Source organism: Lathyrus oleraceus, chromosome 6 (assembly GCF_024323335.1).
Source record: "Lathyrus oleraceus cultivar Zhongwan6 chromosome 6, CAAS_Psat_ZW6_1.0, whole genome shotgun sequence".
Taxonomy (NCBI): domain Eukaryota; kingdom Viridiplantae; phylum Streptophyta; class Magnoliopsida; order Fabales; family Fabaceae; genus Lathyrus; species Lathyrus oleraceus.
In genome coordinates, this window is record NC_066584.1 from 479595534 (window position 1) to 479618298 (window position 22765).

Consider the following 22765-nt stretch of genomic DNA (forward strand, 5'->3'; position numbering starts at 1 on the left):
AATATCTATTCCAATGATAAAAATTACTAAGTTCAAGAACTTAAAATTCATATACATTAAGCAACTTTCATTGGATATGTTCTAATCTTAATAAAATATATGTCAAATTAATTAATTAATTTATTAAAAAAATTAAAAACTTATGATATTCATATTTAAAAAAATTAACTTTTAAAATTAAAAGAAACGGCTAGTTAAAAATGAAGAGAAAAGTAGTTCCTTAAACCCACAAGCAAGCTCCACCAACAAATAAGACAAACAAGCTCCAGAATCCACCGAACACGTGTCGCATTTTGATTGTCCGACACTCCGCGTAACCCATCAGCAAACTCTCAGCCCCTCCTCTGTGTGTTTAACAATATCATAATCACATCACTCCTTAATCTTCTCTAAAAACACAGTTTAAGAACTAAAACCTTTTTTCTATCAAAAACCAAACCAACACGCATCAAACACACGCACTCTCATAATTGGACAATCACAACATGCGGTGTATTACACGCGCCATGAGAAAGAAACTCTTTTCCAGTAGTGGTGGTAGCAGTGAAGTTAATATTTGATTAAGGAAAAACACAAACCATGGTTAAGGAAGTTGGGTTCATTTACTGTGTCTGGTTAATGTAATATAATGTCATCCTACATCAGTGAGAGTGAGACAGTGAGTGAATGAATTGAAGTTCTTTTCTTTGTATAAAGACATCCTATTTGTCGTTTGTTGGTTGGTTTTGTTATGTAAAAATTATCATTATGATGAATCATGTATACAACTAAAAATCTGTTTTTCTAGACAAAAAGTAAAAGTTATATTATTCTCACTTCATATACACCATTGTAAGTGAGTGAGTGTGTGATTTTGACGGAGAACAAGAATCTTTGGTTTATGTCTCTTCTCCAACTAACATTCATTCAAGGTTAACAATCCTTTTCATTCCTCTTCTAATACTCTTCTTCCTCTTCTGTTTCTTCATTCAATTAATCTCTGGTAATTCTGTTATTATATTATAAGATTTCGTCAAATTGTTAAATCTGTTGAATGAATGGTGTATAGTTTATAATATGGTAAAAGTATTTGGACTCTGTCAAATCCAGTTGAAATGAGTGTCCATTCATGCAACTTCTTTTTATGGTTATGTTTTGTAATATGTCATATTGCTAGTTTTGGTGTATGAGTGATGATGGTGTTTGATGTGTTATCAGATTTGTGAAATTGATGTTTTGTTATTGTGTTTTTTGTAGGATTGTGACTGTGAGTGAGTGAGTGAGAAAAATGGCTTCAAGGTCATATTCCAATTTGTTAGATCTTACTTCATGTGGTTCGCCGTCGTCTTTCAGTCGGGAGAAGAGAAGGCTTCCCAGAGTTGCAACTGTGGCTGGAGTGTTGTCTGAATTAGATGATGAAACAAACAACAGTGTTGGCTCTGATGCTCCTTCGTCTGTTTCTCAAGAAAGGATGATTATTGTTGGTAACCAGCTTCCGGTGAAGGCGCAGAGGAAAGAGGAGAATGGTAAGTGGGAGTTTGCTTGGGATGAGGATTCACTTCTTTTACAGCTGAAAGATGGTCTTGGTGATGATGTGGAAACGATTTATATCGGTTGTCTTAAAGAAGAAATTGATCCGATTGAGCAAGATGATGTTGCTCAGTACTTGCTTGACAATTTCAAGTGTGTACCGACTTTTCTCCCTCCTGAGCTTTTTACTAAATTCTATCATGGTTTTTGTAAACAACATCTTTGGCCTTTGTTTCATTACATGCTTCCGCTTTCGCCTGATCTTGGTGGTCGATTCGATCGATCCCTTTGGCAGGCTTATGTTTCTGTCAACAAGATTTTTGCTGATAAAGTGATGGAAGTTATTAACCCTGATGAGGACTTTGTTTGGGTTCATGACTACCACTTGATGGTTCTTCCAACATTTTTGAGAAAGAGATTTAATCGGGCGAGGCTAGGATTCTTCCTCCATAGTCCTTTTCCGTCTTCCGAGATATACCGAACGCTTCCGGTTAGGGATGAACTTCTTAGAGCCCTTCTGAATTCTGACCTTATAGGGTTTCATACTTTTGACTATGCTAGACATTTCCTCTCCTGCTGCAGTAGAATGCTAGGGATTGCTTATCAATCCAAGCGAGGATATATCGGTCTCGAGTATTATGGAAGAACTGTTAGCATTAAGATTCTTCCGGTTGGTATTCATATAGGTCAGCTTGAATCGGTCATGAATCTTTCAGAGACAGAAAGCAAGGTTGCCGAATTAAGAAACCGGTTCAAAGGTCAAACTGTTATGCTTGGGGTGGATGACATGGATATCTTCAAGGGAATAAGCTTAAAACTTTTGGCCATGGAACAACTGCTTTTACAACATGCTGATAAGAGGGGAAAAGTTGTTCTGGTTCAAATCGCAAACCCTGCTAGAGGCCGCGGAAAGGATGTGCAAGAAGTGCAGTGTGAAACTTATGCAACAGTGAAAAGGATAAACGACACATTCGGAAGGCCTGGATACACGCCCGTAATCTTGATCGATACAACACTCCAGAGTTACGAGCGGATTGCTTATTATGCAATTGCGGAATGCTGTCTTGTTACAGCTGTAAGAGATGGGATGAACCTTATACCCTATGAGTATATCATTTGTAGACAAGGAAATGAGAAAATAGACGAGATCTTAGGAATAAGCTCGACTATCCATAAGAAGAGTATGTTGGTGGTGTCTGAGTTCATCGGTTGCTCTCCGTCGTTAAGTGGTGCGATTCGGGTGAATCCATGGAATATTGATGCTGTTGCTGAAGCTATGGATTCTGCATTAATGGTCCCGGAGTCTGAAAAACAAATGAGGCACGAGAAGCATTATAGGTACGTTAGTACACACGACGTTGCATATTGGGCCCGTAGCTTCTTGCAGGACCTGGAAAGAGCTTGTAGGGATCATCTGAGAAGGAGATGCTGGGGAATTGGCTTTGGTTTAGGATTTCGAGTAATTGCTTTGGATCCAAACTTTAGGAAACTATCTGTGGAACATATTGCTTCAGCTTATAAGAGGACAAAGCACCGAGCGATTCTTTTGGATTACGATAGTACTATGGTGCAGCCTGGATCAATTAGTACAACACCTAATGCTGAATCTGTTGCCATCTTGAACAGCTTGTGCAGTGACACCAAGAATTGTGTTTTCCTTGTAAGTGGAAAGGAGAGAAAGACTCTTACCGAATGGTTTTCTTCTTGCGAGAAGCTCGGACTTGCTGCAGAGCACGGCTATTTCGTTAGGTATGTTATGTTACCTTACGTTTCCTTGTGTAATGCTTCTTATGCATGTGTTTTGTGGCGGAGCTTGCTTAGGGGCTTAAACCGACGAGTTTCATACCTTTTTTTCCAGGACAAGTCATACTGAAGAATGGGAAGCTTGTGTTTCTGTGCCTGATTTCGACTGGAAACAGATTGCTGAGCCAGTTATGCAGTTATATACAGAAACTACTGATGGTTCTAACATAGAGTCCAAAGAGAGTGCTCTTGTTTGGAATTACGAATTTGCAGACCGAGATTTCGGTTCATGCCAAGCTAAGGAGCTTCTCGATCATCTAGAAAGTGTTCTCGCCAATGAGCCTGTTTCAGTTAAAAGTGGCCCAAACATTGTGGAAGTTAAACCTCAGGTCAGTAATAAAAAGCCGTCTTTCCACTTTTAAATCTATATTGAGATCAATTATATTTAGTTGAAGTACGATATTGACACTAACACATAGACACTATATTCAGATACTAACATGTGTTGAACACTAGACACGCTTTCAACTTGAAGTATTGATGCTACATTTTTGGTGCAGGGTGTGAGTAAGGGCATTGTAGCGGAACGTCTTCTGATAACAATGCAACAAAAGGGAGTGATTCCGGATTTCGTTCTCTGCATTGGCGACGACAGATCGGACGAAGACATGTTTGGAGTAATAACAAGTGCAAGGGCATCGCTATCGCCTATTGCTGACGTGTTTCCTTGTACTGTTGGTCAGAAACCAAGCAAGGCAAAGTATTACTTGGAAGACACAAGTGAGATTTTAAGGATGTTGCAGGGACTTGCCAATGCTTCTGAGCAAAGTGCTGCTAGAAGTTCTTCACAGTTTCCTCATCATTAAGCTTTTTCTAATATATGTAGGAAACATATACTAATATCATTGGCTAAATTGTAGTATGTGTGAATACTTGGTTGGTTTTTTGTGCTGTATTTTTAGATCTGTTTTTATTTATAATCCCAACATTGTTGCTACTATAGATTGTATCTATGTTGTTGATGGTTAATTTAGACAATAGAAATAATTTTTAAATGAGATTATGAGATTATGTTGATGATAATAGAATTATAAAATGTTATAAATATGAAATATTGCATAGTATTCTTAATTAGATCTTGATGCATTTAGTGTGCATGTGTGTGGAATGAGATGATGAAGATGAAGGGTAATTATTGCTCTAAAATCTAAGTTTTTTTATTACTAGCAGTTATATTTATTTTTGTTAAATCTGGATTGTTTTGATTTGAATGAGTTTTAAAAGATTTCATAATATGCAGTAACAGAAAAAGAAGGTTCGTTATCCATCATAAAAGAATTCAAATTTAGCATTCCTTATAACAAACTAATTAAATATTATTCTTTTGTTATATATTCCTCGTACCAAACAAAAAAAGAAAGAAAATAGAATGGCATTCCTTGAGTATAATTCTTGGAATACTATTCACGCAAATATTATTATTAGAAATTTTATTCTCGTGAATGTGTTTAACAAAAAATATTTATAAATTATATTTAATTTAAATTTCAAAATATAAAATAAATGAGTTAAAATATTTGGAAATAAGAAATTATGAGTGGTTACTTATTATTTACATGTAAGATATTCCCTCTATAACATGAGAAAAAAAATGACAACAATGTGTAAAATAATTTTTTTTAAATAAAAACATCCTTAGCATTATGTATTAAAACTTGAAACAAATCGAAATGAAAAATCTTATAGCTCATTTCTATGAATAAATTTGTTAACCAAGAAACAATCGCTTATAGGGGTAAATGTTTTACTACTAGAATATTTTATGAAAAGTCAAAAATATTTCTAAAATTTATAAATGTATCTCGTACACATAATTTATTCGTTTTTGAATTATAATACAATTTTATGATAAAATTCGTAGGATGTGATTTGGAGTTGTGGAGCATGATTCCACTATGTGACAACATAATCTGTCATTAACTCTTCACCAACTCCATTTGTTTGAGCAAACCCAAAGTCTATGAAGAATGTTTATAGAGTGAAGATAGTTAAGACCTTGAAGTGGCTGGATATAGGAGTTTATCATTAGTTATAGAGAATGATACATTCAATCAGCAAATATCTCTTGTCAATAGTTTTGATTTATCTAGTTCAAACAATCTACAATACAAGGAGTCTAACTCTTTTTAAATCGAAAGATATCATAAATTAATCTCGTAAGTTCCATACATAATCCGCATTCGTAGGTCTCTATCCGAACTCGTTTCGAAATTAATAGAAAAAATCCATTTTAATTGGGTTTGGATTCGGATTTGAGTTTTTTCCGATTATAAAATATAAGACGGATCGGATAATTGGGATATTAGTATCCATCTCAAATTCACTCCGTTTATTTCATTATATACATTATTATTTATTTTTTATAATTTAAAATATTAAATATTTGGTCAATGTTTTGATATTTTAATTTGATTTATTATTTAAAATATTTAGAATATATGAATGAAATTTTTTAAAATTATTTTATTTTATTATTTGTAATATAATTTTATTTTGGAAAAAATAAATATTTCTATTAAAAAAATTAATTTTTACTAAATGAATGGTGGCGGGGCAAAGATACTTGAATCCAATTCGAACCCGTTTGAGATGGATTTTGGTTTAGATTCCCTATTCCGTTTGAGTTTGGAGTGAAAAACAGAATTGTTTGGGGATTCGAGTTTGGATTTGAGGAGGTCAAAACCGTCTTCGACCCGTTCCGTTGTCATGCTTATGCATATTAATTTATATTTAATAATATTTATGTTTTATTTTATTTTAATGAATTTTATTTCATTTTAATGAATTAATGAAATATAACTAATAGTCTCCTTGATCCTGTATCCTATCTTATTTTATTATGTAAATAAAATAAAAATAACCCGCACAAAACACTTAAAAGAGGTTTTTGAATTTTGGAGATATTCTGAAAATATATTTCTAAACTAAATTTAATTATAAAATTGAGCATAACCCAAAAATGAATGGGCTGTGTAACTTTTGAAAGATATTTTTAAATTTTGAATGAGTTGGTTAACAACATTAGGTGGGATAAAAAATCCTCTGATTATAATATCCTAAAATTTATCATTCCTTGTAACAAATAAAATAAATTATTTTTCCATTATTATATGTTCCTTATACCAAACAATATAGAATGTCATTCCTGTTATATTAAAAGGATGGCAATATAGAATGCCATTCCTGTTATATTAAAAGGATGGATATAAATTAGTCACTTATTTTATAAAATACTATAAAATAAATAATTACAAGAATATTTCCGATGTAAAATTAGTTTTTAAGGTGTGTTTATTTCAAAGTTTAAAATTATATTTTTGAAATGTTGTAACAAGAATCATGAAATTATATTTATAATATTATAAAATATTTCATGACTTTTTATACTCCCACTTTTTTTAAGTCTTTAAACTAACCATAGAAAATAATGTGTAAATAAATGTCATTAGAATTAAAAAAACAAAACCATGAGAACAATTTTAAAAACTTAATAAGAATGTTACATTTCAAGAACCATATCTCCGAGAATATTATTTTAAACCTTAAAACAAACTCACCTTATATATTTAATCACTTAATATCAATTAAGTTTCTATGTTTTAACCACTTATCAAGTTTAATTTTAAGATTACAAATGAATTTGATCTTTGACTCTCATAGAAGTTAATATGAATAAAATTTTGAGAACATCCTACAGAATTAGAAAGAAAATGCGTGGTTTATTCCTCGAACAAGCAAGCGACTTTTCCAACTTAAAACATTAGTGTTCCCTTATTTTATCTTATTAATAAAAATACCAAGCTGAAAGACTTTGGTCAGCTTATTTTTATAGAAATTACCCGTCAATTTCAATATAAGAATATGAAACCTTTGACATTTTGGCATAAAAGCCTAGTATTTTACGTGACCGATACCTTATTTGACAGTTTAGGATAAGGTTAGGATTCAGCTCCTTCCTTCACACATCTCACATGCCTTAGAATTTTCCAAGAAAGTTTTCCACTTTATTCACATTCTATTTCCTTATATATATCAGCACAAGCCACTATATTCAATTATTCATAACCTTTTCGTGCCTCCAAAGGACAGTATAATTTTATAGGTCTCTCTTTAACTTTGGTTTTTCCTCTTCCACACACGGTTTACAGAGGAGCATGGTGAGGCAATGGAAAGAGGTAGAGTTGTTGACAAGACACCAAGGTGGCGGTGGCGGGGTGGAAGAGTTTGCAAGTGTAGTTTATATGTTATGTGCAGTGTTAGTGACCCTGACTCTTTTTGCTGCTATTATCTTCTTCTGTGCAGATGGAATATCCAAAGACTCAACTAAAGACTCTGGCACCACAGTATATGCTAATGGTTCTGCCTGTGCAGCGGCCGGGTGTGGAGCAGGTTGTGGCGGAGGCTGTGGTGGTTGACCTCATAGGTTTTTGTGACTGTACAAGGCAAAGTTGTTATATTCAATTGAAAAACTGTATTTTCATGTAACAATGGGTGGTGGTGCCCTTTAAGGTCCACCCACGTAACCAAGTATTCAGCAGTGTTGCAACATATTAAAACCGGATGCATTTGAGATTGTTTAGTTGGGTTTCTGAAAAATTATCCCTAAAGAAAAAAGTTATCACAGGTTGGGATTTCAAAAATTGACGCAAAAACACAGGATGGATGGAACTTTTACTCTTATTTTTTAACTCTCACACTCGTTGTGACTACAATTAAATGTCAACTATTTATGCTAATACGAACATGGGTATTTTTAACTTCAACAAACTATGATCACCCAACATTCAAGACTACCCTTAAAACTATCTCATAACTACATTGGCTGATTTAAACTATACCTCTAAAACATGTATAATTTTAACAACTCTCGGATGGACATAGTTTACATCATGAGCTAGTTTCAAGGGTAGCTTTGAATGTGGACTGCCCATAGTTTGTTGAAGCTATAAAAATACTCATGTTTCCATTAGTATAAATAGATGGCATTCAATTATAGTCACAACGAGTGTGGGAGTTAAAACAATAAGAGCAAATGTTCCTGCGAGCTTTTGTGTTTTTGAAGAAAATTTTGATGTTATTTTGAGTGTTTATTTTTATAGCATCTTAATTTTCTCAAGGCAATAACTTTATTTGCCAAAAGTCATAAGTAAGCCACACCAGTTACAGCTCTCAGCAAGAATGCACATTTAATTCAATTGAAATATTCATTTTACCTTAATATACTGTGATCTTAATCTACTGAAATTCAAGAATGAGAACACCCTTATATTTGTACATCAGTATTCAATATGTTGTATTCAATATGTCTCCAACACTTACATGACTCCTCATTAATAAACAACAATGAAAAGGATAGTCAGTTCGACAACCATAAACCTTGGGTCAGAAAACTGTACCTCTTGTGATTGCGATTGTTTCAAACTACATAAGATCGAGCTTGCCACTTTTATCATGCAAATTTGTGCTCTCCATGGAAGGAAGTGATTTCATTCTTGACTATGACCTTCAGCCACAGAAACATTTACATCCCGCTTTTTTTCCTTATCTCAGTAGAGGATATGTCCATGCGGAACTGTTCAGCTGGAATGGAGATGAACATGTCTTTTAATTCCTCTGGAACATTCAAATCCTCAAGAACCTGTAGCATCACACAATGGTCTCAGTAACAACGAATTTGAAAAATATGAATACCAAAATCAGGATTGCTCTTTTCTCATGTGGTACTACCTTAAATACACCATCTACATTTCGACCAGCCACAAGGAAGGTGCATCCTGTTTCTTTACAGCCAATAAGTATCTTCAGCATCTTGTTGTAGTCCCCATCATAGTATTTAGGCTGCAAGAATAACATGATTTTTTGTTTAAGAAAGAGTAATAAAGTAAAGCACAAACTGAGAATTTCAGAATCACACAAAATTTATATGGGATAGTAACATGGTTCGACAGAATCTAGAAATTGAGCTGACTTGCAAGCTGATATTACATGACTAAAAACAATCAAGTATTGAAAAGTTGCAGGACATGAAATGTTGAAAATCAAGTAAAATTGATCAAAGCAGTCAGTAGTTGCGTACATTAACGAGCCTCACTGCTGTGTCAGCACCAATTACAAAAGCACTGCCCGGAAAAAGTTCAGCCTTTTTATAAAAATAAGGCTGATTTGATATAATTACTGTCTGTCCTGCAATTGTTGTAGAGAAGTCATTTACAACTTCAGGTGGTTCATTAAACAAAATAAATTAAGTACTGAAAAACAGTGTTAAGCTCAGAGTATCATATTTGCGAAATTGATTAAAAAACTAGAGAAAAGGAAAGAACAACTTTATAGAATGAACAAATCTGAACAGAAAAACCAAGATATACTCGGCCCAAGGGTTTCCACTTGTCACCAGAGCTCTTGCTCGGTTTTCTCTCAAATACAATGTGCTATGACTAACTTCCCTAACTAATCCTAATTCATTCGAGTCCTTTTAATTCAAATCTTCAGTCTAACATATTGTTATATGAGCCTATCTTAAATTTTCAACAAAAAAAAAAAACGCTAATCTCATTCGGTATTTTATGTAATACTACCACATTACCAATTATATAATACATGGTACATTAGAAAGGCATAAATAAGTCCCTGTTAAGGATGAAAATAGAAATAGAGTCTCCTTTATAAAATATTGTAACAAATTAGCTTTAAGAAAATTAATGCACATAGTCAGGAACTGTGTTTTAAACCCAGGAGAGTATAAAATAACCTCACCCGCTTTCTCAAATTGATTGACGCGATCTTTGATCTGAGACACTGATAATGGAGGTTTGTCTGCATTGACCGCAGATATTTCGAAGCATGGATACCCATCACCACAAATGCTGCATATGTGCTTTAATAACTGAGATTATGAATTAAGATTACCAACATGGAAAAAAAAAACCATCATACATATAGATAACTGATCCTAGTTAAATTTTCAAAATAGGTTTTATATAAAGAATACTAGTTTATACTAATATTGTGTAAACTGTACAGTTTACACTTGTTATCCAATTAATGATACTTTGATTATAATAGCATTGACAAAAATAACTTTTAAAGAGAATACTTATTATTAAATCTATTATGATAAATTATTTCTTCGTTTCATTATTAACTAACTATGATAGCTAATATTAACATTTCCAATAAATATCAATACAATATATGTTTTGCTAAAATCAAAACATTACAGTGGTCATAATAAGAGTGGGCTGTGAACCCAGGTGAACTTTACCTGTAAAGTCCAAAGTAGTCAATCCCAGATAGCAGCGTGGAGCGGCCGACCCCAAAAATGGGATAGCGGGATAGCGTATAGCGGGATGACCGCTATTTGATCATTTTTTGGACAAAATACATGAATAATAATTATAAACATATGAAGTGCAGAGGGAAGACGAAGTGCAGAGAGAGGTGAGGGAGGTACTTGTGATTTTTCTTTGGAACGACTGAAGTGCATAAACGTCGGTGAAGGAAGGTTAGGGTTGACTCTCAACTCAAACTTGATTGAAAAACCCAAAATCACCCTAAAACATTTTAAATTTAAGGGGTAATTTCGATTTTTCAAAGGGGAAAACGATAGCAGGACAAAAACCGCTCCGGACCGGGAACCGCTCCACCCCTGCTACCCGCTATTTACCAAATAGCGGCTGCTATAGTATTCTGCACCGCTAAGGCTCTTCCCCCTTCGCTCCGCTCCACTATAGCGGGATAGCACCGCTACTGTCCGCTATTGACTACTCTGGTAATGTCAGGGATACAAATCCTACAGTCACCACTTCAGGAAGGTTTTTACTTTTTACTTAACCACCATCCTTGACCCAAGGGCTAATCCCACACCATAGCTATATGTGTAGGGATTTCCATTCAATGATAAAAAAAGAACAATAATCTCTTGACAAGAACATATTTATAAGTATATTAAATTAACAACAAGCAATTAGAAGATATTTGTATTCAATAGGTATAGCCATTAAATACATTAAACATAGAATATATAAATTTGTGCATTTATTTGGCGAATGGCGCGAGTTTTTGTACCGAGTTGCAACTTCCATGAGCTTGAGATGCCCGTCATGTAAGGGATTGAAAGAACCAGGCAGTATTATTTTCCTTTCTGCTGGCATCTCTGAAACCAAAGCATAAAAAATCATCAATAAGAAAGTAAAATGTAATTGTAACTGTATTAATAATACTGCTTTTGCACAAAGATTGAACTATACCACTTCTAAATGGATAAATCTTGAAGTATATTTGACCATTAATAACTTGTTCTAACTCTTGACCTTCATTGAATTGCTTTTCACATTCATCAGATACATCCGATTCACTCATCTCCGGAATAGCGTTTGAAGAAACCTTACATGCATTTGCAATAGCCTTGAACGGAAAAGATAAAAGAGCAAAAAGAAAGCCAAAAAATCAAGATATTTACACAAATGTGAAGAAAGGGATAAAATAAAGTTTAGCTTCCAAATGTTCCAGATCTCATTTTATGGGACCTCTAATGTTTTTATCATAATCTTATAAAGGACAAAAATAGAAGAAAACAAAACATGTAAGTGCAAATAAATAGCCAAACTAAAATATTCACTTTTTTTCTCAAACCTGCTACACACCTTGAGCAAAAGATGACTAGAAACTCTATCTTCTTCTTCTCGAGTACGAAGCCCCTAAATTAAATAGTTTGCAAAATCAACAAATATAAATATTTATTATGTCTGTGTGGTGGTTTGGGGGGAACTGCTAATGTACTTATCCTTTACAAATTAGGAGTATATCACTTTTTTTCATTTGGAGAAAAAAACTCACTCTTTTCCTTTTTAAAATGGCTTAATCAGTAGGTATTAATGTAAATTACAATTTTTATTTTTGAAATCCAAATTACAATTTCAAGTTATAACTCTCATTCCACCAATGATAGAAACCAGAGATGCTTATTCTTCGTGCAAAATTGAAGACAGGGTCACAAAACAAAGTGCAATCTCCTCAGATTTCATTTTTGGTGTCTCTAATTATTACTCCTGACTCTATTTTTTCCCTTTATTTGTTTGAATTGATTTCCAATTACAACTTTGCTTCTCAATTTATCCTTTTCTAAATGCAAAGTTAATCAAAGATATAGCAGTGTTGTTCTATGATATCTGAGGTTACTTCCTAGCATTTTAGTGTATGATTATTGTGAATTACATTAATATCCATCGACTTCAATGATTTTTGAGAAAAAAGAGAATTGAGTTTTTTGTCCAAATAAAAAATGTATAGTCTGCTAATATACTTCTTTTAATAAATAAGTGGGAGTATGTTAGCGAATTCCTGTGTGTGTGTGTGCGCGCACGAAAGTATCACATGTTTAGCCTCAAGTTCAGAATAACAACCTTGGTCAAGGTCACTCTTGATATCCAAAGTCGGTCAGCTGTCCTTGTTGACATATAAAATCTATAAACGAAAATAAAAGAAGTTCAGATATGACTAGTCTTTCTCAAATCAAATTATACAAAATAAATTCAGAGGTAACTTGAAAAGCAGAAGTAATGCACTTCTATATGGTTGAGTTTAACTTGTACCAAGTCATGAGTGTCTAGTATCTTTATTTATATACTCATGACTAATACTGCTAGCTGCATTTTCGAAAACATATCTTTGCAGAAAGTCATGAGCAAATAATCAATAGCAAGAGAACAAAGAGAAGATATACTCCCTCGTTATAAATCTCGCGTGGTAGATGATGACACTCAATATTACATTCTATATATGATTACCAAAATAAATCCAGGCCTTATTAACTAATTTCAGTTGTGGTATATAATAGTTTGTATTGTCTCATTCTTGAACAAATACACCCTGCAAATAGTTCCTGAAACACAAGTTTTTACAATCCAAGAGGTTGTAACAGTTCGTTAAATTCCACCTAGCTTATCAATGCTTTCCAGAAAAAATTGATCTACAAACCAGTCACAATAACCTATCGACATTCCTAGGGTAGCTTCATGTGGTGTTGCTACATTAGTTTGGCAAGATCTTCTATGAACTTATTAACCTAAACAGAAAAATAACTCTAAGGTCCGTAAGGTGTACTCAAGGTACGACATGTTCAAACATAATCAGGAATCCAGTTGGCAATAAGCCTGTGTTATGGATGAAACTTGTACACGCAAATCCAGTAATGAGGCATATAGTCCCACAGTAAACCTTTTCAGAATTTGAGCATAACAGAAAACTATTGAAACGCTTACAAGTACGCTGAAACTGAATAAGGTAAGTTTCATCAACCATTTTTACTAAAACTAAATTTAGAGAAAACTACCTGTGTTCCCCATGCTTTGGGCGTCTGCTCGCCAAAGAACCAGTGAAGCCCACACCAACAACTGGGGATCCTAATCGACAAGTAAAATGCATACGACATAAGAGTCCGTTTGGATAAATAACTTAATTAAACGTTTTAGGCATATAAGCTAATCATATAGTGCTTGTATTTAAGTTATTTCTATAACAAAAGAGAAAACAGAGTCAAACTGTTTTCATATAAGTTATAAACTTTCTTCATAAGCTATCTTTGAAAGCTTATGAAAATAAGCTGAAAAACCAAAAATATGCACATAATCAGTGTCAGACGCGTGTCAGACACCACCGCTGCACACCTACTCGTAAAGTTGTCTGTGCTTCATAGATTATCAATACACATTAACAAAACCTAAAATATGATTGATAAAAGCAATATATGAATTAGGATTAGTGAACTAACCTGGAGCGGAGAGTTTAAGAGCGCGATTATAAGCCAACAAAGCCATATCTTCAGCAGTCTGTTGACTACAAAATTGGGATGGAATCTACCGCGAAAAAAAATATCAATCAAGAAAAAGAGTGGAACTGTGTTCGTATAGTGATGAAATTGAAGATGAAAAAAGAAAGAGACCTTGGCGAGTAACTGGATCAAAGACATTCTAGAGTAAGGAACCACAGCTTCGAGCACAGTATTTGAAGCACCGGGAACAGATAGCAATAAACCTAGAGCCTGATCACATGGATTCGATAATTCAATTGGTGCATCGAAAAACATACAAAAGCACGCAGAGAGAGAAGGAGAAGAAAACCTGAGAAGCTCCACCAGCAAGATAGAGAACGGCTTGGTATGAAGAGGAGTGTATGGCTTCTACGGCGGTTCGGATGCAAGCCTCCGTCATTCTCTCCTTAATCACTCGTCTCTCAGACTCATCTCCCCCTATATAAATTATTGTTTTAATACATTCCTTAATCACTCGTTTATCATATCATGTTAGTCTTTCATCTAATTAAAAAAATCCATCTTTAAATTTGTTGTTAATTAAATAGAAATGATTAAAAAAATATTAAACATAAATCCTTAAATCCAAATATATTTAAAAAGAGGTATTTGAGATAAGCTTGATAGCACTTATGAAGTCAGAAAGAAAGATGTTGGAATAACTACTATTATTGGCAAAACCGTGAACCCAATCACCGTCAGCATTTTGAATCAATCCACCAATACATAAGACGTCGAGATTACCGAAGCTACTCTAGTAAGTATTCAAAATCATATCACTACCTTTGTGTGTACTCCACATTATCGTTCTCATTGGATGAAACATATAATGCTTGAGAAAACATTTAGCTAACATATTAGCATAATTCATTATGATGAGTTTCAAAATACAGGAAGATATCATTTCATTCGTAAGACATAGTTTGTTCTTAGCGCTCCACAACCACCAGCAAGCAACCAAAAAGATAGAGTCACCATTGATGTTACATCTACTCCGACCATATAAATTATCCCCTTGGAATAATAATGGGTTTAAGAAGCCAATAGATTTTCAAAAGCGAGTAGCAAATTCATAGTCTCTCAAATAGTGTATAGTCGTCTCAGCATCCTGATTACATCTAGGACAGAGATTCATCTAGTGCATACCACTATGACACAACATTGATATTGTATGATGGGACTTATGTAAAGTCGTTCAAAGGAATAATTTCACATTCTCATGGGCAAGAATATGTCACACTCACTCCCAAGAGTTATTGTCTGTTGTATTCTGAATAAATTCAAGTCATTTGAGTCAGTTATAACCACCTCGGGCAGTATAAATATCGTCTAAATTCTCTTTCCATGTTAACCAATTAGGAACTAGATAATTTAAACAAATGAGAAGTGCTTTCAGGCGCTCACAAACAGCTGGAGGAATATTAGTATATAATAAATTGAAGTTCCAATTTCCATCCAAGTAAACATTATTCACTCGCATTTCCAGATTGTGGATATCCACATAGAGAACTCGATTAGCTAATTTCCCTACCCTAGACCAATTGGAAAACTAGAAAGAGGAGTTTCTATCCCCCAATCTAAATTCAAATCCATCTTTAAGAACTGATAGAGTTTTCATAATTGCATTCCAAGTAATTGATCTCGACTTCTTTTTCATATTAAGGAACGTTTCCTCACAAATATACTTATGCTTCAAAACTTGGACTCATAGGAAATCACAATCTCGATGGAGGTATTGTCCTCTCTTGCTTTCTGGATCTCAAGAACACTCAACTTTTTGGGCTAAGTGATTTTATTCCAACCAACGAGATGCACACCAGAGTTTGAATTACCTTTCTATAAAATAAAAAAATCATAACCATCATATCAATAAAATCACGAGTTGGTTGAGGTAGTCAAGCCACATGTATATAATAATTTGGTATGGAGTTCATAACGGACTTAACCGGCGCCAAACGACCAACCTTGTTTAACAATGTATGCTTTTAAGTAGATAACCTCTTACTGATTTTTTCTTCTAGGAACTCAAAGTCCTTGTGTTAAAGACGACCATGCGACATAGGGAAATCCAAGTACTTCTCTAGAGTAAGAATTTGCTTGATACCTGCATTGGAGGCAATTAAATCCATTTTACTACTTTCCGTGGTAGAGGAGAAGAATATATTTGATTTTAAAACATTCACTTTAAGGCCAGAAAACATGGCAAAACGTTTCAAGATATCGAAAATGGTCCCTGCCTGGGAGTTAGAAACCTTCGCAAAAAGAAGAACACCATCAACAAAAAAATAAATGCGATATAGGGGGTCCATTACGAGATAACCTGACAGGTTTCCAATGGCCTTCATCGACTACCCTGATGATTGTCTGCGATAATAATTTCATGCAAATAACAAAGAGATAGGGTGAAAGGGGCGTAATCCTCTAGTCGGAACAAAATTTGGTAGCTGTCTTGCATTCCAAAGAATAGACATAGAAGAGCTAGTTACACAATGCATGATCAACTTCATAGTAATGAGAGGAAATCAATTTCGCTTCAAACAAAATTCCAAGAAACCTCAATTAACATGATCATAGGCCTTTTCAAGATCTATTTTGAACACCATGTAAAAAAAACTCTTTTTAGTTTTATGCATAGAATGAAGTGCTTCTTGGAATATTTATGGTATATGTTTGCACATGACTTATTGGATTAATACCTCTTTTCCCATGCCATTTGGATCATTTTCAAAAAAACATTTGTAAAAAAAAGTTTGAATCCCCCCCTAACCTTTCAAAATCCTCTCTATTCCCTCCTCATTAAACTCAATCAGCTTAAAAGTTGATGTTCATTGACATGTATGGTTTTTTCATTTTAAATCATTTCCACGTGTGTAAATCAATAATCATACTTACGAAACTACCCTCAATTCAAATCTAACGCTTCTGCATATCTTAAACAACATAAATCCTAGAAATTAAAATTGCATATTTCTTCTTCGTTTCACCCTCTAGAAAAAAACGAGACCTTTCACATTGTTCACTCTGGGTCATTGTTGTTTCTCAATTTCAAAAAGGAGAAGTTCTTCTAACATCTCATTGACGTTCGATGACTGCACTTTTGTATTCTATTGTTGCATTGGTGGTATAGAAAAGGTACGATTCTATTAACTTTGTGTGATTTTCAGTGGTCCCAAACATAATGTGTCAGTTTGTGGGTAAACTTTGGTTAGTTTCATTTGCAAAGTTAAATTACGTTTTCACTTTGTGGGTAAACTTTGGCTAGTTCCATTAAACTGGGCACGTTAATGTAATTGCAGATGTGGACTTATTTAGTGTGATATTTCACCATGGGGATGAGGGGCTTTATTACGACAAGCACACGTTTTACAACGGAGAGAGTGAAACCATTGTAAAAGGGCAAGATCCTGACAAGTGGAGTTTTCGAGGTTGTTCGCTTAGTTAAAGAGCGGGGACATAATGGATTCAGACTTTGGAGAAAGATACTAGGACTTGATGAAGGGTTTGTTTATTTCATTGATGATGTACAAGCTGAAGAAATTGCTAATCATAACCTTGAAAATAATATTGATGATCAAATATGGGTTAATAATGGTGTTAAAGACATGCTAAGCAGGGTGTTAAAGCCTAATGTTGATCAATTTAGTGAAGAAAATGATGATGTTAGCAGTGATGATGGTGTTAGAGGTATAAGGTTTGATGATAGTGATAAAATATTGTGTTATAGATTGTTCACCTTGCTTTATGGCATAAATTCCTCCTGGAGATCTGATATGCGGAAAGTTATTTTATTTTATTATCAAACTTTAAAAAAAATTAGTGCAAGCCAATGTCAGTATACATAGGAACCTAGAGAAGAATAGTTGTTGGAGTCCAAAAAATTCTAACTACTATCTGTTATAGAAAATAACGAGAAAAACTATAAAATATGAAAAATAAATAATTCTAATGTATTGTAACAACTATTTTATTAAAAATCATGTTTGAGATTTTCGGAAATGTATCTCTAGATATGTTTGACATGCAAAGGTGACGTGTTTTTAAATTTCCACCTCAAAACTCCATAAATGCATTTCTAAAAACTCCACTGGAATGCTCAATATCAATAAATTGATTAGATTTTCCCGAATATGCATCTTAAGAATAAAGTTTTGTTTTAAAATAAAGTAACACTCATTTGGAGCGTCATTTAGTGAGACAACGAATGTGTCCAAAGATAAATCTCTGAAATCTGATAAACAATTTTGGATTTTCATAGAATACTTTCCACTTCATGTGATGAGATTAGTAATTTACTCGAGAGAATATACATTCTTACGCATCATGGACTTAGACGGATTTGTTGTCCTACCCATGCGCTCCAATATTCTATTTTTAAGGGAGTGGATGATTTGACCATGTTTTTATCATCGAAAGTGAGTTTGGGGTTAATTTTAGTAAGTATTTGTTTTCTCTCTTGTAATCACTTCTTTTATCACGCCACATGGCTATATGACCTTTTTACCTTGGTCAAATCTACATTGCAGCTTCTTCGAATCTCATTAAACACTACCCTAATTATGAGTCCGCTTGTTTTATTTATTTTTTTAAAATAATTTTTATGGTGTAAAATAATTTTGTGTAAAAAAAATTATAAATAAATTTTTCATAAAAATTTCAAATAAAATTTGGTTTGAATAATTATTCTTAAAATGTCATTTTAGATATTTTATCATTTTATTGAATTTTTTTTAGATATCAAAATTTCAAAAAAAAAACATTTAATTTTGAAGTTATTTCAAATAGTTTTTCATAAAAATCATTTTTAAGATACAATTTTTTGAAAAAATTGAGAATTCGACTATGTTTTTATCTTCAATAATATAAATTTATGTTATATAATATCAAAATTAGTCTTTCAATTAAAAAAATACGAATATAAAAAACTTTTAATATTCTAAAATATGATTTTATAAAATCTATTTTTAAAAATATAAAAAAAAATCATTTTTTTTAAAATTAAAACAAACAAGTCATATATTTTTAAATTCATTTGGACTTAGTAGCCATGTTAGGTCGTCATGAATCGACAACTAGTCCACTTGCCAGCCAATCATGTGTTTGTTGACAATTGATTCAGTTGTTAGCTGATAGGAAAATTCTTTAAATATAACATACAACAACATCTATGTCCATTTCAACGTGGTAGCCATGTTCAGTCACCGGTTGACAATTGATTCTAATGCTAGTTAATTGTGATAGGAATGGTAGCCATATCATTCCACTTTGGCCTATTGAGAAATTATTACGATGGATCCTTATGTCAGATAATATGACTAATATTTATATTATATTTGAATGGTCTTTATATCATCAGATAGTGTATTTTTAGATCGATTATCTATCATATAAATAGTAATCGTATATTATAGAACTTGATTGTTTTATTTTGAATGCTGCGTGATAGTTCGACTATTTTACATAATTTTAGGCAGTGCCGCAAAACATCTTAAAGAAAGCGAACTGTTCCGCGGCTCATCCCAATAACTTCTTCTATGACTATTTTCAAAATCCAAAAACATCATGTGTGTATGTTCTCGTCCTATAGTTGGAAGCAAACATTCTCTTCTTCGATTATTTTGATGCAGGTCAGAGGCTAACATGTCATCAAAATCACCCATATCGACAGTAATTCTGTTTTACATTAGAAATTAGGACATAAAACCAATGCTAAGAAACACAGAATTCAAACAAACTCCCATAACTGAATTAAACTCTAATCAACAGCACTTAACTTATGCTTATATCCTAATAGTTCCTTTCACAAAATAATTATTCAGCTCTACATCCTAAATAGCCCTCACTGTTTTTCAAGCTCTCTTGATGTCTTCAATGATTTTAACTCACCTATTAACTGCATCAAATTATTGTAAGAGGATCCACCCTTCTCTATACTCTTCTTTGCAGCATCACAAAAATTTCTTACCCTCTTTCTCATTTCTCCACTCTCATCTTCTCTTCCCATCAATATTGTCACAACCTTCGCAATCTCTTCTCTTCTCACCAATGCATCTTCACCTACACTTGACCAAAACTTGTTCACTTTTGATCCAACACAAACTCCTATCTTTAAAACATCAACAAGCAACTTCTCATTGTAAAACTGCTCAGCAAACATTGGCCATGTGATCATTGGCAAACCAACACTCAAGCTTTCAAGAATTGAGTTCCAACCACAGTGAGTTACAATCCCTCCTGTTGCAGGGTGATCCAATATCAGAAGCTGTGGTGCCCAATTCCATATGATGTAGCCCTTCTGGTTTTCCTTCATCCTTTCCTCAAAACCTTGAAGAAACCCGTCTTTGTCTTCGTCTCCATCTTTTTTCCTCACAACCCAGATGAAATTATGACCTGAATTTTCAAGTCCATGAGCTATTTCAACAATTTGAGCATAACAAAGCCTTGTCAAGCTTCCAAAACTTACATACAACACAGAATCATTTGCCTTTGAATTAAGCCAATTAATCAATTTTGGCTCTATTGAGAGGTCTTCATTGTGTCCCTTGTTAACAGATGTTGAAACTGGTCCTACACTCCATGCTTTGGTCCTCATTGTGCTCTTATAAAGTTGCTCATAATCATCTTCAAGTTCATGAAAGCTATTGTATAGTGTTCCATAGCTTCTTCCTTCTGATTCATACACTGCATCAAAATAATCTGAGTATTCATTTTTGGTCCTCACCGATTCTTGTAGTTGTAAAGAAGTAATCTCAATGTTATGTGGAAGACCAGGAATAGAAAAAACTTGGGTATCAGAAACTAAATTCTCATAAGGCTTATGCTTCTTGATAAAATGAGCTGCACAGCTTGAGAAGTAGCTTGAGCTATAATAGTAAAGCCTTGGGATGCCTAATTCTGCTGCCGATTCAACCGTCCAAGGATATAACATATCCGAGACTATACAATCTGGTTGCAGATCATGGAACATAAGCTCTATTTGACTTTGAAGCATTGCAATTCCAAGAATTATTTTGCCAAGCATTTCATGAGAAGTAGCATCTTTGATGTTTTCAACTCCATCTGGGAGACCAACTTGGGATGAAGGGAACTGAATTTCACAAGTTCTGATAGAATATCCAGATAACAAGTCGCGGTCTACGGCTTTCTTGAATAACAAGGCATTTGCATGTGTGGTGATAATGGTAACATTAACACCATGTTTTGCAAATAGCCTTGCTGTGTCAACCACAGGGTTCATATGACCAGGAGTTAGATGTGGTAGAAAAATAACATGGAGTTGTTGGGATTGAGATTCCATCTTTAGGACAAGCTGAGATGAGAAATATACTTTGATCAGTCTTTTAAGTGGTTAATGATATTCCTTTTCATATGTTGAACAAAAATAAATGATTCTGTGTTTGTCTTATGGTTGTTTTTGTTCATTGGTCATTGCAATTAGTTTATAAAGTCACTTGTTCTTATACTTGTGTATTTATTTGTACAAGAACGGCCATTAAACATGCCACCTTTTCTTAATAAACTAATCTAACAGTCCTTAATTCTTATATACCAACATATTCAAAAAAAAAAAGGAAAGAACAAGGTGATGAGACAATTCCAAGGACGGTAAGAAGATAAACTTCTATAAACTAATTGCATTGTGACAAGTAAAGTCAACATTACCATTTTATGATGTATTTAAAATGATACAAATTAATATGATTTTTAGTTATAATTAAGGATGAGAATATATCCGGCAAACCAATGGACAGAACTGGATTTAGGCCCGTGCAGCAGCAGTACATTATATTTTTCAACATGAGGTCGCTAGCTCAATCCATTGGAAAACTAGTATTTATAATTTAATTGTCTTATTTTACACAAAAGTGTCAAAATAGTGTAGGATTTAACTCCTCATATTTTTAAAATTTTAAAAATATATTTTCTATTATTTATCAATCAATTTTTATTTTTATTTTAAAACTTTCACTTATTAATATATAAAAACCAAAATTTCTGGGAATACAATTGAAATTTTCGATATTTATATCGGAAATTTGAAATTTTATGATGAGAAATACAGAAAATTTTAAAGATATGGTAAAAATATTAGAAATTAAAAAAAAAACAGTATTTCTTTTGGAAAATCTTAAACTCATACTTGTCAAAATTTCTAGGAAAAACAAAAACTTCCGCAAATTTTAAATTTTCCAAAAATTTTGCATAATAAAAATCTATAAATTTCTAAAATTCCATAATTCATCCAAAAGTATAACAGTAAAATTGCTCTAAATGGGGACTGTCACTTGGGTATAAGTGGGAGGTGATAAGGTAAATGCTCAAAAAAAAAAATCCATCTATATTAAATTTATTTCAATCGTATTTATCATTATAGCGGATCCACAACCATATTTATTTTACCATATTATTGAACACGTTTATTTTATTTATTTAAATCTATAAATTCATTAGATATTTAAATTTTCTTATAATAAATTTGAAATAATATTTATAGATTATAATTAAATAATTAAAAATCCATAACTAATATTTATTAAATTATTTATAAATAATTTTTTTCTTTAATTTTTAATGTTCTTTATAATTTTAATAAAATATATCATTTTTTTAGTATTAGGCTCAATTTTAAAATTTGGAATAGGGTATCTA

The 22765-nt window shown here is 33.0% G+C and overlaps 3 protein-coding genes and 1 long non-coding RNA gene across 6 annotated transcripts; 2 read left to right on the top strand and 2 right to left on the bottom strand.

Annotated features, from left to right (window-relative positions):
- The first annotated feature begins 410 nt into the window (after window positions 1-410).
- Window positions 411-4310, top strand: LOC127098319 (alpha,alpha-trehalose-phosphate synthase [UDP-forming] 5). Of its 2 annotated transcripts, none has more exons than XM_051036877.1 (4): window positions 411-982; window positions 1237-3258; window positions 3368-3641; window positions 3813-4310. In XM_051036877.1, exons 2-4 carry the CDS (start codon window positions 1268-1270, stop codon window positions 4116-4118), a joined length of 2571 nt encoding a protein of 856 aa, XP_050892834.1. In that variant the 5' UTR covers window positions 411-982; window positions 1237-1267; the 3' UTR covers window positions 4119-4310. The 2 variants fall into 2 exon arrangements, with proteins under 2 accessions (XP_050892834.1, XP_050892833.1); XM_051036876.1 differs by having other exon boundaries at window positions 412-911.
- A 2732-nt stretch (window positions 4311-7042) lies between these two features.
- On the top strand, window positions 7043-7816 carry LOC127098321 (uncharacterized). The gene is made up of 2 exons (XR_007793333.1): window positions 7043-7487; window positions 7615-7816. It is a non-coding gene; the product is annotated as an uncharacterized LOC127098321 (long non-coding RNA).
- A 663-nt stretch (window positions 7817-8479) lies between these two features.
- Window positions 8480-14630, bottom strand: LOC127098320 (uncharacterized). 2 transcript variants are annotated; one of them, XM_051036879.1, is made up of 12 exons: window positions 14430-14630; window positions 14252-14350; window positions 14081-14165; window positions 13643-13712; window positions 12714-12774; window positions 11955-12008; window positions 11559-11715; window positions 11377-11464; window positions 10066-10175; window positions 9389-9495; window positions 9040-9150; window positions 8480-8950 (listed from the first exon to the last, which is right to left on the bottom strand). In XM_051036879.1, exons 1-12 carry the CDS (start codon window positions 14517-14519, stop codon window positions 8834-8836), a joined length of 1149 nt encoding a protein of 382 aa, XP_050892836.1. In that variant the 5' UTR covers window positions 14520-14630; the 3' UTR covers window positions 8480-8833. The 2 variants fall into 2 exon arrangements, with proteins under 2 accessions (XP_050892836.1, XP_050892837.1); XM_051036880.1 differs by lacking the exon at window positions 11955-12008.
- Window positions 14631-19955: 5325 nt separating this feature from the next.
- On the bottom strand, window positions 19956-21413 carry LOC127098322 (soyasapogenol B glucuronide galactosyltransferase). The gene has a single exon (XM_051036881.1). It carries the CDS (start codon window positions 21411-21413, stop codon window positions 19956-19958), a length of 1458 nt encoding a protein of 485 aa, XP_050892838.1.
- Between the last annotated feature and the right edge of the window lie 1352 nt (window positions 21414-22765).

Coding starts and splice junctions, on each gene's coding strand:
- LOC127098319 (XM_051036877.1), top strand. CDS start 1,268: ATGGCTTCAAGGTCATATTCCAATTTGTTAGATCTTACTTCATGTGGT. Junction 3,259..3,367: donor GAGCACGGCTATTTCGTTAG/GTATGTTATGTT, acceptor CTTTTTTTCCAG/GACAAGTCATACTGAAGAAT. Junction 3,642..3,812: donor TTGTGGAAGTTAAACCTCAG/GTCAGTAATAAA, acceptor TTTTTGGTGCAG/GGTGTGAGTAAGGGCATTGT.
- LOC127098320 (XM_051036879.1), bottom strand. CDS start 14,519: ATGACGGAGGCTTGCATCCGAACCGCCGTAGAAGCCATACACTCCTCT. Junction 12,009..12,713: donor CAAGAGTGACCTTGACCAAG/GTTGTTATTCTG, acceptor TATTTAATTTAG/GGGCTTCGTACTCGAGAAGA. Junction 11,716..11,954: donor CTAGTCATCTTTTGCTCAAG/GTGTGTAGCAGG, acceptor TTTCCGTTCAAG/GCTATTGCAAATGCATGTAA.
- LOC127098322 (XM_051036881.1), bottom strand. CDS start 21,413: ATGGAATCTCAATCCCAACAACTCCATGTTATTTTTCTACCACATCTA.